Source organism: Petromyzon marinus, chromosome 52, assembly GCF_048934315.1.
Source record: "Petromyzon marinus isolate PM22_M1 ecotype Great Lakes invasive population chromosome 52, UKy_Petmar_22M1.pri1.0, whole genome shotgun sequence".
Classification (NCBI taxonomy): Eukaryota; Metazoa; Chordata; class Hyperoartia; order Petromyzontiformes; family Petromyzontidae; genus Petromyzon; species Petromyzon marinus.
The window spans coordinates 11721695-11740190 of NC_133718.1; the positions used below are offsets into that span (position 1 = coordinate 11721695).

The 18496-nt window shown below is 56.1% G+C and overlaps 3 protein-coding genes and 1 long non-coding RNA gene across 5 annotated transcripts; 1 reads left to right on the forward strand and 3 right to left on the reverse strand.

Annotated features, from left to right (window-relative positions):
* Positions 1 to 368: 368 nt before the first annotated feature.
* On the reverse strand, positions 369 to 10033 carry LOC142905369 (uncharacterized). Its single transcript, XR_012929516.1, has 2 exons — positions 8589 to 10033; positions 369 to 1800 (listed from the first exon to the last, which is right to left on the reverse strand). It is a non-coding gene; the product is annotated as an uncharacterized LOC142905369 (long non-coding RNA).
* On the forward strand, positions 1475 to 10899 carry LOC116953654 (uncharacterized). The gene is made up of 3 exons (XM_032974050.2): positions 1475 to 1803; positions 10028 to 10251; positions 10728 to 10899. The coding sequence occupies exons 1-3, from the start codon at positions 1475 to 1477 to the stop codon at positions 10889 to 10891; spliced, it is 717 nt and encodes a 238-aa protein (XP_032829941.1). The 3' UTR covers positions 10892 to 10899.
* Positions 10765 to 17912, reverse strand: LOC116953653 (phosphopantothenoylcysteine decarboxylase). Of its 2 annotated transcripts, none has more exons than XM_076051857.1 (5): positions 17768 to 17912; positions 15505 to 15600; positions 14599 to 14727; positions 14034 to 14202; positions 10765 to 10875 (listed from the first exon to the last, which is right to left on the reverse strand). In XM_076051857.1, the coding sequence occupies exons 1-5, from the start codon at positions 17885 to 17887 to the stop codon at positions 10835 to 10837; spliced, it is 555 nt and encodes a 184-aa protein (XP_075907972.1). In that variant the 5' UTR covers positions 17888 to 17912; the 3' UTR covers positions 10765 to 10834. The 2 variants fall into 2 exon arrangements, with proteins under 2 accessions (XP_075907972.1, XP_032829937.1); XM_032974046.2 differs by lacking the exon at positions 10765 to 10875 and adding an exon at positions 12159 to 13176.
* Positions 16254 to 17630, reverse strand: LOC142931278 (uncharacterized; the record flags this gene model as incomplete). Its single annotated transcript, XM_076075016.1, has 1 exon — positions 16254 to 17630. A coding segment is annotated over one exon (1164 nt), but the record flags the coding sequence as incomplete, so codon positions are not given.
* Positions 17913 to 18496: the final 584 nt, after the last annotated feature.

Below are 18496 nucleotides of genomic sequence, written 5' to 3' on the forward strand. Positions count from 1 at the left end.
GTGGGTGGTGGTGACATCAACGCCCTGATCTGTGACATCCCCTCCACGTGCTGATGATTTCCACCGTAGCCATTACAAGGAGCTACCTCTGAATTTAGGGGGCACACGGGGTGAAGGGGGAGGAGGGGGGCAATGACCAATAACCCCCACTGAAGAGAGGGCCCCGAATAGTGGACCCCCCTCCCCCCGCGCAGTAACGCAGGGGACCTCATCCCATAGGGGGCGCTGATTTGAACAGGGTGGGGGTGGATGAGGGTGGGCGGGGGTTTTGGGGGAGGAGAGAGGGAGCGAGGGAGGGAGGGAGAAAAAATCGGGACATGCCCAGACACGCCACTCCACTACCGCTGCTAAATCGACACCACTCCACGTCGCAGACCTGCACGGGCGCCCTGCACTTTATTTCCCAGTGTAAAAAAACAAACAAACACAAATATCACCCTGCATCATCAGCGGCATCAGCGGCAGCAGCATCCGCAGCACGTGCGTGCGTGCGGGATGAGCACTCGCGGCCACGTGGGGTGGACGCGAGACTCTTCGGCTCCACGTGTTTCCAGACCCCCGCCCGGGACCCCCGAAGTACGACTGAGAGAAGAGAGGAGAGGCTGGGCGTGAGAGGAGAAGCGCCTCAAGTCCCCGTGTGCAGCCATCGCCTGCGGCGTCTCTCAAAGTCTCGTCTCAGTCTGTGAAGTTTTCCGCTCCATTCATTCTCTCCGTGTCCTCTCCCTCATTCGCTCGCCCCGTCTCCTCCACCCCTCGCGTCGATCGAGCGACGTTCTCTCAACAATCGTCTCCATACTTCTCAACTCATTGTCCATCTCTCATCTTCATCTCAAGAGACGCATCGTCGTCAAAATCACCATCACCCTGCGTCTCGTATTCTCAATGCTGTCATCTCCATCCACCCGTCTCTCCTCTCATCTTCCCTCCGTCTCTCTGCTTTCCATCTCCCGTTACGATATCTCCAGAAGATGTGTTGCCACTGATTACTTGAACGAGCTCTCAAACGTTCTCATCGCCATCTCCCTGAGCTCCTCCGTACGTTTCGTCGTTTCTCCATCGTTTGCATCTCCTGCGGTGCTCACCGATTTATCTCGGGTCTGAACATCTCCCGCCTGTCCAATCTCCTCCTCGCCTCCGTTCAACTACCGCCTCGCTCCTCCTCGTCGACCCCTCGCTCTCCTCCAAACATCTCAACACCGCGTGTCTCTCACTGGGTCACCCCCTACCACACCTCCAGCTGTCGTCTGATTCCACTCCGTCAAATCTTTACACACCTCAATACCAATCCTCGTCCGCCATCTCTCTCCTGCCCATCTCGTCTCACCCAGGCGATCTCTCTCTCTCAACATCTCTCTGAACATCTCTCTCCTGCCCCACCCGTCAGGCGACATCTCCGACAAGTCGCTCCCTCTCCAAGAGGCAAGGACGTGGGGGGAAGCGTGCTCGTCGTTTAGTAACAGTCGTTGTTGTTGTCATGGCTCTCCATCTCAGCCCAGCTCCATCGCCAGATCACCGACCTCATCATCACCACCATCACCATCATCATCCTCCTCCACCTCCTCCTCTGCTGCTCCTCCTCCTCGCCGCGAGCGCCGTTGCGCTCTCCTCGGGCCGGGCCGAGGCTCAGGAAGCGGGGGGCCACCCGAGCTGCCCCCTTGGAGAGGAGACCCCCGCCGAGGGGGTCCGCTACCCCGCGTGCCGCTGCGGGGTGGAGTTCGCGCGCCCCCTGCCCGAGGAGATTCTCCCCGCGGACCCCGCGAGTCGCCGCGAGCAGGGCTACCACCGCGACGAGGTCGGGGGCTGGTAAGGGGGACACACGCACCCAGCAAGGGGATAGGGGGGGTACTCGGTGAGGAGATAGGGGATCCACACATAGGTGGCATAGAGGGACATTCACTGAGCAGATGGACCCCCAGAAAGAGGGTAGAGGTAGCACGCGACGAGGTCGGGGGCTGGTAAGGGGACGCGCCCCACAGAGGAGACCCCATCGAGTGTTGTTACTGCGGCGGCTTGAGGGGGGAGCTTCATCCAGCAGTGGATTGACGATGGCTGATGATGATGAGTGTTGTGGTTGCGCGCGTATTAACTCAGTGTACATGTCAACGTTGACCCAACGTTGACATGTTCCACCGTTCCAAAGTTACAGGGAAGGCGCAAAGTTCATAAAATCAGAGTTTGAGTCGCGAAGCGAGCGAGCCCCCACCCCTGGCTAGACCCCCGGGCACTGCCCCCCTCCACGTCCGTGTTGAGGACTCGAACTACCAGACCGAGGGTTTAATCTCATCGACCCTGCTGTGTTCAAGCATCACACGGCAGGTCACAACAACACACTCACCCAACCACCTACTCACTCACCCACTCACTCACCGACCATCCCACACACTCACCCTACCACCTACTCACTCACCGACTATCCCACACACTCACCCTACCACCTACTCACTCACTCACCGACTATCCCACACACCCACCCTACCACCTACTCACTCACCGACTATCCCACACACTCACCCTACCACCTACTCACTCACTCACCGACTATCCCACACACTCACCCTACCACCTACTCACTCACTCACCGACTATCCCACACACTCACCCTACCATCTACTCACTCACTCACTCACCGACTATCCCACACACTCACCCTACCACCTACTCACTCACCGGCTATCCCACACACTCACCCTACCACCTACTCACTCACTCACCGGCTATCCCACACACTCACCCAACCACCTACTCACCCACTCACTCACCGACTATCCCACATACTCACCCTACCACCTACTCACTCACCGACTATCCCACACACTCACCCTGCCACCTACTCACCCACTCACTCACCGACTATCTCACACACTCACCCTACCACCTACTCACCCACTCACTCACCGACTATCCCACACACTCACCCAACCATCTACTCACTCACTCACCGACTATCCCACACACTCACCCTACCACCTACTCACTCACCGACTATCCCACACACTCACCCTGCCACCTACTCACTCACTCACTGACTATCCTACACACTCACCCTACCACCTACTCACTCACTCACCGGCTATCCCACACACTCAGCCTGCCACCTACTCACCCACTCACTCACCGACTATCCCACACACTCACCCTGCCACCTACTCACTCACTCACCGACTATCCCACACACTCACCCTACCACCTATTCACTCACTCACCGGCTATCCCACACACTCACCCTGCCACCTACTCACCCACTCACTCACCGACTATCCCACACACTCACCCTACCACCTACTCACCCACTCACCGACTATCCCACACACTCACCCTACCACCTACTCACTCACCGACTATCCCACACACTCACCCTACCACCTACTCACCCACTCACTCACCGACTATCCCACACACTCACCCTACCACCTACTCACTCATTCACCCACTATCCCACACACTCACCCTACCACCTACTCACCCACTCACTCACCGACTATCCCACACACTCACCCTACCATCTACTCACTCACCGACTATCCCACACACTCACCCTACCACCTACTCACTCACTCACCGGCTATCCCACACACTCACCCTACTACCTACTCACTCACTCACCGGCTATCCCACACACTCACCCAACCACCTACTCACCCACTCACTCACCGACTATCCCACATACTCACCCTACCACCTACTCACTCACTCACTCACCGGCTATCCCACACACTCACCCTACCACCTACTCACTCACTCACCGACTATCCCACACACTCACCCTGCCACCTACTCACCCACTCACTCACCGACTATCCCACACACTCACCCTACCACCTACTCACCCACTCACTCACCGACTATCCCACACACTCACCCAACCATCTACTCACTCACCGACTATCCCACACACTCATCCTACCACCTACTCACTCACTCACCGACTATCCCACACACTCACCCTGCCACCTACTCACTCACCGACTATCCCACACACTCACCCTACCACCTACTCACTCACTCACCGGCTATCCCACACACTCACCCTGCCACCTACTCACCCACTCACTCACCGACTATCCCACACACTCACCCTACCACCTACTCACCCACTCACCGATTATCCCACACACTCACCCTACCACCTACTCACTCACTCACCGGCTATCCCACACACTCAGCCTGCCACCTACTCACCCACTCACTCACCGACTATCCCACACACTCACCCTGCCACCTACTCACTCACTCACCGACTATCCCACACACTCACCCTACCACCTATTCACTCACTCACCGGCTATCCCACACACTCACCCTGCCACCTACTCACCCACTCACTCACCGACTATCCCACACACTCACCCTACCACCTACTCACCCACTCACCGACTATCCCACACACTCACCCTACCACCTACTCACTCACCGACTATCCCACACACTCACCCTACCACCTACTCACCCACTCACTCACCGACTATCCCACACACTCACCCTACCACCTACTCACTCATTCACCCACTATCCCACACACTCACCCTACCACCTACTCACCCACTCACTCACCGACTATCCCACACACTCACCCTACCATCTACTCACTCACCGACTATCCCACACACTCACCCTACCACCTACTCACTCACTCACCGGCTATCCCACACACTCACCCTACTACCTACTCACTCACTCACCGGCTATCCCACACACTCACCCAACCACCTACTCACCCACTCACTCACCGACTATCCCACATACTCACCCTACCACCTACTCACTCACTCACTCACCGGCTATCCCACACACTCACCCTACCACCTACTCACTCACTCACCGACTATCCCACACACTCACCCTGCCACCTACTCACCCACTCACTCACCGACTATCCCACACACTCACCCTACCACCTACTCACCCACTCACTCACCGACTATCCCACACACTCACCCAACCATCTACTCACTCACCGACTATCCCACACACTCATCCTACCACCTACTCACTCACTCACCGACTATCCCACACACTCACCCTGCCACCTACTCACTCACCGACTATCCCACACGCTCACCCTACCACCTACTCACTCACTCACCGGCTATCCCACACACTCACCCTGCCACCTACTCACCCACTCACTCACCGACTATCCCACACACTCACCCTACCACCTACTCACCCACTCACCGATTATCCCACACACTCACCCTACCACCTACTCACTCACTCACCGACTATCCCACACACTCACCCTACCACCTACTCACCCACTCACTCACCGACTATCCCACACACTCACCCTACCACCTACTCACTCACTCACTCACCCACTATCCCACACACTCACCCTACCACCTACTCACCCACTCACTCACCGACTATCCCACACACTCACCCTACCATCTACTCACTCACTCACGGACTATCCCACACACTCACCCAACCAACCACCTACTCACTCACTCACTCACCGACTATCCCACATACTCACCCAACCACCTACTCACTCACTCACCGACTCTCCCACACACTCACTGACTATCCCACACACTCACCCTACCACCTACTCACTAACCGATTATCCCACACACTCACCCAACCACCTACTCACTCACCGACTCTACCACCCACTCACTGACTATCCCACACACTCACCCTACCACCTACTCACTCACTGACTATCCCACACACTCACCCAACCACCTACTCACTCCCCCACTCACTCACTCACCCACTCACTCACTCACCGACTCTCCCACCGACTATCCCACACACTCACCGACTATCCCACACACTCACTCACCGACTCTCCCACCGACTCTCCCACCGAATCACCGACTCTCCCACACACTCACCCTGCCACCTACTCACTCACCGACTATCCCACACACCCTACCACCTACTCACTCACCGACTCTACCACACACTCACCCTACCACCTACTCAGTCACTCACCGACTATCCCACACACTCACCCTACCACCTACTCACCCCTCACTCACCGACTATCCCACACACTCACCCTACCACCTACTCACTCACTCACCGACTATCCCACACACTCACCCTACCACCTACTCACCCACTCACTCACCGACTATCCCACACACTCACCCTACCACCTACTCACCCACTCACTCACCGACTATCCCACATACTCACCCTACCACCTACTCACTAACTCACTGACTCTACCACCCACTCACTGACTATCCCACACACTCACCCAACCACCTACTCACTCCCCTACTCACTCACCGACTCTCCCACCGAATCACCGACTATCCCACACACTCACCGACTATCCCACACACTCACCGACTCTCCCACACACTCACAGACTATCCCACACACTCACCCTACCACCTACTCACTCCTCGACTCTACCACCCATCCACCACACCGCAAGTCACCATCACTTCTCCTGGCATCGTTCCACTGTGGATTCCCCTCCTCCCACCATCACCACCATCGTCTCTATCCCCCAAGCTCTTACAACAAAAACAATAATAATAATCATCTCGCTCAAAGCATAAAAAACACGTGTTAACAACTGGTATCTCTCACAACAAACTGTTTAGCGCAAATCCTCGATGGGCAACCTGGTGGGGCGTGGGGATCGATGAGGAGGGGACATCCCCCCCAGCCCGCCGTGAGAAATTGGCTTAATTAGCTCACTAATTATAACGAGTAAGCTCACTAATTATAATGAGCTCACTAATTATAATTAGGGGTGTGACGTGGGGGGGTCAGGGATGGGGCCCGGGGGCTCGGGTTACGAGGGGGGGGGGGCGGACACGGACCCCGGTGACGTCACTCACTGAGTCACACTTTATGAATGGCGCGGTGGCGTGAGCACGTGCGTGTGTGTCCGTGTGTGTGTCTGGTGTGTGTACATGTGTGGTTTGTGTCTGGTGTGTGTACGTGTGTGGTGTGTGTGTGTCTGGTGTGTCCGTGTGTGTGGTAGGTGTGTGTACGTGTGTGGTGTGTGTCTGGTGTGTGTACGTGTGTGGTGTGTGTGTGTCTGGTGTGTGTCCGTGTGTGTGTCTGGTGTGTGTACGTGTGTGGTGTGTCTCGTGTGTGTACGTGTGTGGTGTGTGTCTGGTGTGTGTACGTGTGTGGTGTGTGTCTGGTGTGTGTACGTGTGTGATGTGTGTGTCTGGTGTGTGTACGTGTGGTGTGTGTGTGTCTGGTGTGTGTACGTGTGTGGTGTGTGTCTGGTGTGTGTACGTGTGTGGTGTGTGTCTGGTGTGTGTACGTGTGTGGTGTGTGTGTACGTGTGTGGTGTGTGTCTGGTGTGTGTACGTGTGTGTGGTGTGTGTCTGGTGTGTGTACGTGTGTGTCTGGTGTGTGTACGTGTGTGGTGTGTGTCTGGTGTGTGTACGTGTCTGGTGTGTGTACGTGTGTGGTGTGTGTGTCTGGTGTGTGTACGTGTGTGGTGCGTGTCTGGTGTGTGTACGTGTGTGGTGCGTGTCTGGTGTGTGGACGTGTGTGGTGCGTGTCTGGTGTGTGTACGTGTGTGGTGTGTGTCTGGTGTGTGTACGTGTGTGGTGTGTGTCTGGTGTGTGTACGTGTGTGGTGCGTGTCTGGTGTGTGTACGTGTGTGGTGCGTGTCTGGTGTGTGGACGTGTGTGTGTGGTGTGCGTCTGGTGTGTGGACGTGTGTATAGTGTGTGTGTCTGGTGTGTGTCTGGTGTGTGTCTGGTGTGTGTGTCTGGTGTGTGTGTCTGGTGTGTGTGTGTGTGTGGTGTCTGGTGTGTGTACGTGTGTGTTTGGTGTGTACGTGTGTGTACATGTGTTTGTGTGGTGAGCGGTAGTGTAGTGGTTAGCGCGCTGCGCTACGAACCCGGTGACCCGAGTTCGATTATCTGAACCCCCTAGGTCGACTCAGCCTCAAACGAGTACCTGGTGCGTTGTGTAAAACATCGCCACTAGGGAGACAAAGGCGGCCGGGTGTGGTTGCTGGCCACCCACCCCACCCCCTCGCGTGCCGTGACGGTCTTCATAGGTGCTCGCTAACAGTACTTGCCCTAACAGCCTGTTAATGCTATACGGGGGTTCTTTGTCATTGTATGAGCTAATGCCCCCCCCCCCCACGTCACGACGCTATTCATAACCGTGAGGTCACTGCGTGTCGCTACCCACACGGACAGAGACCGCGCGTCCCATCATCCCCCTGGGGGCCGGTAAACTTGGCACCGTCAACTCCGTGGGAAGGCGGCGGTGTTCCGTAAAGGAAACCCGACACCCGCCATGGGAATGTGGAATTTCCCAGGCTCGTTTCAGTGCAGCCAATAGTAGGTGAGCTCCACCCCACAGCTAATAGGAGCAAGGAGACGTGTCGACCTTGCTTGCCACTACAGTCTATAGAGTACTGTATGTAATACAGTACTTATAGAGTACTGTATTACATACAGTACTCTATAAGTATTACATCTCGTCACCCACCTCGTCACCCATCTCATCTTTCTCGTCACCCACCTCGACACCCACCTCGTCACCCATCTCGTCATCTATCTCGTCACCCACCTCGATACCCATCTCGTCACCCACCTCATCACCCACCTCGTCACGCACCTCGTCACCCATCTCGTCACCCACCTCGTCATCCACCTCGTCACCCATCTCGTCATCCACCTCGTCACCCATCTCATCAGCGCTCCATCTTCTCGACGGAAGCTCCTCTCGTACGCGTCCCGTTGCTTAGGCGACGTTTCGCGCTGCGGCCATGTGTTCATTGTCGTATGCGCTCTGAAGAGGCATTTCCAGGAACGTTGTCTGTATATAAATGTCTATGTGTGTGTGTCCCCTTTGAAGGCCATGCGGAACGCGTTGAGTTGTTGTCGTCTGTGCTTGAGCGTCGCCAGATAGTCATTCATTGTTGGTGACCATCGTCCAACACCCCGACTCACCCCGTTAAATCGAATCATCTTGAACCATCAGCTCAGGGAGTGCCGCAATCGGTCAGTGGGTCACAATATTCGATTTGTCTCGCATTGTCGCACCTAGGCGATCACACAGGCTGCTTCGAAACATGTTAACGCTTTTCATTTAAAGCTTTCGTGACTGCAGGGATTCATATTCTTGGTTCTTTCGGTAAAGTCACGTAGAAAGGAAATAATAAAAATAAAATACAATTCTCACGACGTTTCGGCCACAACGCAAGCAGCCGTCCTCAGGTGAAGAAACAGAGCTGTCGGAAAGACAGAAACAGAGCTGTAGGACGCTGTCTTTCCGACAGCTCTGTTTCTTCACCTTTTTTTGCTGCTTGCGTTGCGGCCGAAACGTCGTGAGAATTTTATTATATTGTTTATTTCCCTTCTACGTGACTTTACCGAAAGAATCAAGAATATGTTAACACTTATACGAGACTATCGTTTTTAATGGAAAAAGAACGAATAAATAACTGTAACATGATAATAAATGTAATGTTAATAGCTTCAAAAAGTCAGAGAGTCTCCACGTGTTCACCATCATTGGCAACACGTGGCCTGGAATCTTCTCCAGTTGGTCTCCAGAGCCCGGAGGCAGCAGCACATGTCACGTGGTGTTGTTGCAAATTCTCCGAAGTGTTCACGTTTTTCTGAAGCACCCGGTACATCGCGGCTCCTCTTGCTTCATCACATCATTACATAAATGTTGTTGTTGTTCTACGACACTGTTGTTGAAAACAAATCCTATGGTGGTTGTCAAGGGGGCCCCAACTCGTAGCTTTGGCCGCCAGAGGGGGGCCAAGGCGCCCTGTGCCTGCCCCCCGCGCTCGTTACGCTCCTGCTTACAACCCCCCCCCCCCCCCAAAGATCCTCCGTATAGCCTTGAACAGGTTGTTGGGGCAAGTGCTGTTTGCGAGCACCTATGAAGGCTTGAATGGCACACGACCGGGTGGACGGCGTCTACACGCGCACCCCGTGTAGGAAGGCCGCGTCGACCCGAGCGGAGCGCCAGAACCCGTTCAGATTATTCGTCACCGATGCCGGCGGCCGCGACGGGGGAATCGAACCCGGAGGCCTCTCGCTGACCCCCCACCCCCCACCCCACAGGTACTACTGCAGGCGGTGTCGGGACTGCGCGCTGGGGGGCCGCGTGATGCTGGCGGGGTGCTCGCGGGCACGGGACGCGGTGTGCGGGGGCTGCGCCCGGCCCGGCGCCCGCTACGACGCCCGCGTGCTGGCGTGCGTCCCCGACGGGGAGCACGAGCGCAGGGGGAACGAGCCGGCGGCGTCCAGCACGCGCGTGGACAACATCACGGAGCAGGTCATAGAGGGTGAGCCGGCGAGGCTGGGCGGCGGAGGGGGCATCCCGCGCGTGCCGTCATCCCGCCTGGCACGCGTTGCCGTCGCCGCGAGGTCACCGCGGTCATCGCATCATCGCTCGCCGTCACGCGCGCCGTCGCCACGTAGCGAGAGCGAGGTTTTGATTTTGAGGTTGGAGCGGGCGAGTGATCGGTGAATGTGGTGAGAGCTGGCGAGCGAGTCGGTAGGGGGGCGAGCGTTAGGAGTAGACGAGTGAGCGATTACAGGGAGTGGGTGAGCGACTGGGCAAGTGCTTGGGTGAGTGTACACCCCACACACCCCACACACCCCACACACCCCACACACCTCACACCAACGTACAAATCCACACCGTAACTATCCCCCCCCCCCCTTTTCTCTGACCCCCTACCTCCATTCTCTCCCCTTCTACCCCCCCCCCCATCCCTTCTCTCTCCTTCTCCTTCCTCACTGCCGCCGCCCCCCGCAGTGCTGCTGGGCCCCAGGGACGTGGTGCGGGCTCCGTGGTTCGCCCCGGCGCTCTGCCTCGCCGCGCTCGCCGTGCTGCTCCTGACGGGGCTCGCGCTGCACATGCGGCTACGCAGCGGAGACGACGCCGTGCGGGGGCGCTGTGCAACCTGCGGGCACGCGTGATGGCGGGGGGGGGGGCACGCGTGATGGCGGGGGGGGCAGAGGGGGCGACAAAGCTGGGAAAGGGAATTGGGGGATATAGTGAGGGGAGTTTGGGTGGGAGGGGGAAGGGAGGTCACGCTCGCACCCCCTCGCTCACCATCAGCCGTGATCGATCCACTGCAGGACGATGGAGACCCCCGCCTCCGCGACGTAAAACAATCTACCTAGCGCCTGGCACACGAGGTGATTTCGCAGCTCCGTCTCCGCGGCGGGGCGTCCGCTCGGGTGCCGCGTTCCTCCTCCGGCTGCCGACGGCGCCGCTCGCCGTCGGCCAATCAGCTCGGAGCCGCCGCGGCTCGGCGTGGCCGCAGTGTTTGTCGTCGTCGTCGACGTCGTTTGTTGTTGGTGTGGTTGTTGTAATTTATATTGTACGTGCACTTGCGCCTGTGACAACAGGTGGCGGGCCCTGTGAAACACGCGGCTTTGTCTTTGCTAAATAAATAAAAATCCTCGACGTCATTTGAATACTGTAGAGTGAATTAACGACGGTGTCAACTTGTGACACTGCACGCGCGGGTTTCGCTCGGCGCTTTCGGAGAGAGAGAGAGAGAGCGGACGACTAGGAGGCGTGGGGAGGAACCACAGACCAGTGGGAAAGGCAGCGGCAGCATCCGGGCTGCGAGGAGCCGGCGCTACCAACAATTGCCCAAGCTCTGAGGTCCGCTATATGTGAAGGTCTTATTGGCCTAATTGATGAGCGTTTATATGTGTGGAAGAGCATTGGGGAGAAACCCCAAGCATGTGTGCCTGCATGCGAGGGGGAAACACTCTATCCCATACAGACAGAACACATTTCTGCTGTTCTGCCTTCTGGCGAGCCAGGCAGGGGACGCCTCCTTGACGCTCACGGGAGGAGAGTTTCGCGCAATCCACCAACCCTCACTGCTGCCTCCAGCACACTGCTGGATTACAGGCAGCCAAGTGCAAAGTCACCACCGCCACCGTCATCATCATCAGGGGTGGGCGATGCGTTAATATATTTAAGGAGGGGGGTGGACATAGAAGAAGCCTGCGAGAGAAGAATGGTGGAGTGGGGGGGGGTGGATGATTGGGTGATGGCAATGCCCGTGAAGACGACAGCAACATGAAGTTACACTTCATGTTGCTGATCGGCACTTCGCCGAGAAAAACGGACAATTTGATTTCAAGGAGTTCACCAAAATTTGGAATACTATTACAGAGCAAATATTAACCACGTGCAAACAAACAAACGCAGTTTAGCCCTGAAGGCCTTCTGTTATGGCTGTTTTATTAATTAAGCAATGTCGTGCTTACGAAGAGGACTGCTGCGTGAATATGAAGCGTTGGGTCTTTGCCACGCGTATCCAAGGTTTCATCCCTAATCAGTTTTAATTTGAAGATATAAGCAATCTTACGTTATAAGCAGTTCAGGTATTGGATACAGAATCATGGATGGATCCAGGTTCCTGTGTAGACCCGGGTTCCAGTGCAGACCCAGGTTCCTGTGTAGACCCAGGTTCCTGTGTAGACCCGGGTTCCTGTGTAGACCCGGGTTCCTGTGTAGACCCGGGTTCCAGTGTAGACCCGGGTTCCTGTGTAGACCCAAGTTCCTGTGTAGACCTGGGTTCCTGTGTAGACCCGGGTTCCTGTGTAGACCCGGGTTCCAGTGTAGACCCGGGTTCCTGTGTAGACCCAAGTTCCTGTGTAGACCCGGGTTCCTGTGTAGACCCGGGTTCCTGTGTAGGCCCGGGTTCCAGTGTAGACCCGGGTTCCAGTGTAGACCCGGGTTCCTGTGTAGACCCAGGTTCCTGTGTAGACCCAGGTTCCTGTGTAGACCCAAGTTCCTGTGTAGACCCGGGTTCCTGTGTAGACCCAGGTTCCTGTGTAGGCCCGGGTTCCAGTGTAGACCCGGGTTCCAGTGTAGACCCGGGTTCCTGTGTAGACCCGGGTTCCTGTGTAGACCCGGGTTCCAGTGTAGACCCGGGTTCCTGTGTAGACCCGGGTTCCTGTGTAGACCCGGGTAATTTATATTGTACGTGTAGACCCAGGTTCCTGTGTAGACCCAGGTTCCTGTGTAGACCCAGGTTCCTGTGTAGACCCGGGTTCCTGTGTAGACCCAGGTTCCTGTGTAGACCCGGGTTCCTGTGTAGACCCAGGTTCCTGTGTAGACCCAGGTTCCTGTGTAGACCCGGGTTCCCGTGTGGGCTCAGGTGTGGTGAGAGAGGCTCTCAGGTGAGTCTGAACTGCCTGCACAATGGTGTCCACTTCCGCCATGGCACCCAGACCTGCAGTGAGGGTCATCAGTGGGGTGGTGGTGAGGGTCGGTGAGCAGTGTGGTGAGCAGTGTGATGAGTAGTGCGATTATATAGCATCTAATCCCGTCGGTCGGTTCTATTGCTTGGACCAATCGGAATGAGTGGGTGAGTGTTGTTGTGACCTACAGTGTGGTGAGTTAGTTGAGTTAGTGAGTGGATACATTTGTGAATGAATGAGTTGTCACCTGCAGTGCGGTGAGTGAGCCAATGAATGAGTGAGCTGGTGGGTGGGTGAGCGTTGTCGTGACCTGCGGTGTGCTGAGAGGGTTAGTGAACCAGGGAGCTGGTGGGTGGGTGAGCGTTGCCATGACCTCCGGTGTGCTGAGAGGGTGAGTGAGCCAATGAATGAGTGAGCTGGTGGGTGAGTGAGCGTTGTCGTGACCTGCGGTGTGCTGAGAGGGTGAGTGAGCCAATGAATGAGTGAGCTGGTGGGTGGGTGAGCGTTGTCGTGACCTGCGGTGTGCTGAGAGGGTGAGTGAGCCAACGAATGAGTGAGCTGGTGGGTGGGTGAGCGCTGTCGTGACCTGCGGTGTGCTGAGAGGGTGAGCCAACGAATGAGTGAGCTGGTGGGTGGGTGAGCGTTGCCGTGACCTGCGGTGTGCTGAGAGGGTGAGTGAGCCAACGAATGAGTGAGCTGGTGGGTGGGTGAGCGTTGCCGTGGCCTGCGGTGTGCTGCTAGTTGAACACAGCGTGGCGATGCACGAGGTGACGCAGTCACCGTCTGGTTCGGCCAAACTCTCAACACGGCCGGAGGGATCAAACGAGCCAAGCTGTGCGGTAGCGGCGACAGACGAGTGCCAAGGAGGGGACTGGGCGCGCGAGCGTACCCGTGTCTCCGCACGCGAGGGTCTTGCTCACGCACGCCACCTCCTCATAGCCCAGCTGGCGCAGCGCGCGCGTGTGGGCGCCCGTGAGCGGGTGATCCCACATGTGCGTGTTCATCGCCGGGCAGAAGAGCAGCGGGCGGTCTCGGTCCCAGGCTCGCACCACACACATCTACGTGTGCGGGGAAGGGGAGGGGGGGAGGTATACATGGAAGGGGGGTTGGGTGCACAAGGGGGATATGCGAGATGGCTTCCCATAGAGACAAAGATACTCGCACAGGGACTCATAGGCTCGCATAGAGACCCATAGGGTATTGTAGAGACCCACTGACTCGCACAAAGACCCATAGGCTAACGTAGAAGCCCAGAGGTTTACATCAAGATAACACAGGCTCACATAGAGACCAAGAGTCACGCAGAGGCCCACAGTCTCTCACACACACCAAAAAGTGAAAATGGGAATCCGAGAGACATCCACACTTGTGCCCCCCCGCCGCACCCCTGCTCACCCCCCCACCCACCCCCCACGCCGCCCGCAGCTCCGCACACTTCACCCCCGCCCGCTCACCAGCAGGTTGTCACAGAGGCCGCCGGCCACCTTGGCGAGGGAGTTGGCGTCGAGCGGGGCGAGGAGCAGGAGGTCGGCCCAGCGGCGCAGATCCACGTGGAGCACCGGGTCACCCAGACGCGTCCATGTCTGGGGTGGGGGCGGGGGCAGCATAGGAAATAAATATCCCCCCTCGACCCCCACCCACCACCAATGTTCCATCCCGATTGCGCTATTATCGGCGGCGTTGCGTCTCGAGATGCCAAGATTCGTTTCGGAAAACTCGCAGGGCGGCGAGACCCCTTCGTGCTCCGTAGAGAACGGCCCGCGGAGGCGGATGTCACAGAGCTACATCTTCCTCTTCTTCAAGTGAGCTCCGCTCTGTGCACAGTGCAGAGGGCGGCTCTGCCACATGAGAGTAATGCTTGTCACGTGACGGTCACACTGACGTTCCGCATAGCCTCACGTGAGCACCTGGTGCGGTGTTTAAACATCAGCGCTAGGGAGACAAAGACGGTTACACCGCCTATCCTTGTACGCGTGCCATGTCTCTGCCTTCATTAGTGCTCGCTAATATAGCACTTGCTCCCAACAGTCTGTGTTAAATGCTATATGGGATCTTTGTCCTTGTATAGTGCGCGTGTGTATATGTGTGTGTGTGTGTGGCACCAGCGGTGTCATGATCGGCCTCTGTGGAGGAATAGGCTCGTGAAGGATGCTGCTACTGGGCAGTTGGGAGGCAGTCGACCTCTAACCACAGCGGAGGGGCAGGGGAGCGAGCAAGTCGGCACCGTGGGGGGCACAGGTGGTGCATCTGCCAATCATCTCAGGCCGGCCGTAACACCTGGGGTCTGTCCCGTCACCGTCCGGCAGCGAGCCTTCCTCACTAGGTGCACCTAGCCTGGCACAAGCGTCGTGGACACTCACCTGCCACTCGTCGGCGTCGCTGTAGACGGGGACTGGCAGCGACTCTGGTGCAAAGAAGTGCTTCGCGTGCTCCGTGCACACCACACGCACCTCCGGCTACAAAAAGACAAAGATCCCCCGTATAGTTTTAACAGGAATGTTGCAGCAAGTGCTGTTAGCGAGCACCTATGAAGGCCGGCACGGCACACGAGGGGGTGGGCGGCCAGCACCACGCCCGAGCGCCTTTGTCTCCCGAGTGGCGATGTTTTTACACATCAGACCAGGCACTCATTTAAGGCTGAGTCGGTCTAAGGAAAGCCAAGGACCGGTTCAGATAATCATCACCGGTGTTGGCCGCTACGCGACCGCTCCCCTTCGGCTGCACACACAGGTGTGTGTTCAGACACGTGGCGGTCCATCTGCCAGCAGGGGCGTAAGCAAGCAATTGCAGGGCTGCACCTTTATCTGTTTGGACTCATAGACTAACATATGACCCATAGACTAACACAGAAATCATAGACGCACACAAGGGTCACAATTGCATCGGGACTCAATAGTCATAGCCGTATAATATAAAAGGGAAATCTGTGATTATGTGGGTCTGTTAAAAATGTTTAGCATACTTCCCGACATGCAACAAACTTGAAATTTGGCATGTGGGTAGTTTCCAGACTGTACTGCATGCAAAAAGTATAAAAATACACTTTTGTATTGGGGGGGGGGCGCAATAATGGATATATTTTGCGTGGCAGGTGGGCGGTGACGTCACATCTGTGATGTCACCCGCATGCGGCAGCGTCACGCAGTGTGCCTGCTGACGTCACGCACCCCCCCCCCCCCCCCCACGTAGGCCGCTGTGTTACCGTAAAACAAGACAAGAATCCAAGTCTCGGACGAGCCGGTGAGTAGTAAAGCTAGTAGCCGTACATAATTACAATGGACTCACATAGGGCCAGTGGAAGAGTAGGCCAAATACTCCTCGACTAGAGCTCCCTATAGTGGGATAGTGGGGGGGGCTCTTTCACCAGCAGGGTCGTGAGCGAGCGATTGTAGGGCTGAACCTTTATCCTGCACCCTCTCAAGCAAATGACGATGATGAAATACAGACGAGGTCTCAATGGTGATGATGGTGGTGATGATGGTGGTGATGATGACGGTGGTGATGATGGTGATGGTGGTGATGATGGTGGTGATGATGGTGATGATGGTGGTGGTGATGATGGTGGTGATGATGATGATGATGGTGGTGATGATGATGATGGTGGTGATGATGGTGGTGATGATGGTGGTGATGATGGTGATGATGGTGGTGGTGATGGTGGTGATGATGATGGTGGTGATGATGATGGTGATGATGATGGTGGTGATGGTGGTGATGATGGTGGTGATGATGGTGATGATGATGGTGGTGATGATGGTGGTGATGGTGGTGATGATGGTGGTGATGATGGTGATGATGGTGGTGATGATGGTGGTGATGATGGTGATGATGGTGGTGATGATGATGGTGATGATGGTGGTGATGATGTGGTGATGGTGATGATGGTGGTGATGATGATGGTGATGATGATGGTGGTGATGATGATGGTGATGATGGTGATGATGATGGTGATGATGATTATGATGATGGTGGTGATGATGGTGATGATGGTGGTGATGATGATGGTGATGATGGTGATGATGGTGGTGATGATGATGGTGGTGATGATGGTGGTGATTATGGTGATGATGGTGGTGATGATGGTGGTGATGATGGTGGTGATGATGATGATGGTGGTGATGATGGTGGTGATGATGATGGTGGTGATTATGGTGGTGATGATGATGGTGGTGATGATGATGGTGATGGTGGTGATGGTGGTGATGATGATAGTGATGATGATGATGATGGTGGTGATGATGGTGGTGATGATGGTGATGATGATGGTGATGATGGTGATGATGGTGGTGATGATGGTGATGATGATGGTGATGATGATGATGATGGTGGTGGTGATGATGATGATGATGGTGGTGATGATGATGGTGGTGATGGTGATGATGGTGATGATGGTGATGATGATGGTGGTGATGATGGTGGTGATGATGATGGTGGTGATGATGGTGGTGATGATGGTGGTGATGATGATAGTGATGATGGTGATGATGGTGGTGATGGTGATGATGGTGATGATGATGGTGATGATGGTGATTATGATGATGATGGTGATGATGATGGTGGTGATGATGGTGATGATGGTGGTGATGATGGTGATGAAGTACAGATGACGACGTCTCGCTGCACCTGCTGGGGCAGAGCGAGGAGGCGAGCCACCAGCAGCGGCAGCTTCACCGATGCGACGCTGCCCGTGGCTCCCAGCAGCACGCGGGGCCGCCTCCCCGCCCCCCCTCCTCCCTGCGCCATGGGGCCCCTCGAGCCCCCCTCGAGCCCCCCCCCCCCCCCCCCTGGGTCGCCCCCCGAGGTCGCGGCACTTCGATGCCGCTCCTGCCGGACTGCAGTGCAGTGCACGCGTCCCCTTTAGAATCGAATCGTGTGCGACGTTGTAGGCATACCGATTCACTGCAGATCGATTCTAATCACCCATCGCGATTTGTATTTCGTGTGTCGTTTTGTGTTGGTGGTTGAGGCGTGTTGAACCATTATGGGAGTCTGAATTGCGACTCGATACATCTATGGATAGTTTTTGTTAGTGGATGTTGTAATCATGCCGGCTGTTCGGGAATATGTAACGATCCGGCAACTGGCGATCCACATTCGCGATTAATTTAGTCGATTCTCAAAGTGCCGTTCAATGGGGGTGCTGGACACGTTCCGTGAATCGTGGAATCGCGACCTTGTTAGTCGCGATTCACCCACCGGCGATTCCATCAGGGTGGCAGAAACCGTGACGCCGGTCAACGTTTCGGGCAATGGCCCTTTCTGCATGGGCACACACACACACACACTGTAAATAGAGGCCCAGCAGAGAGACAGAGATCATAGCTTTGAAAAACTCTCTCTCTCTAATGGGAT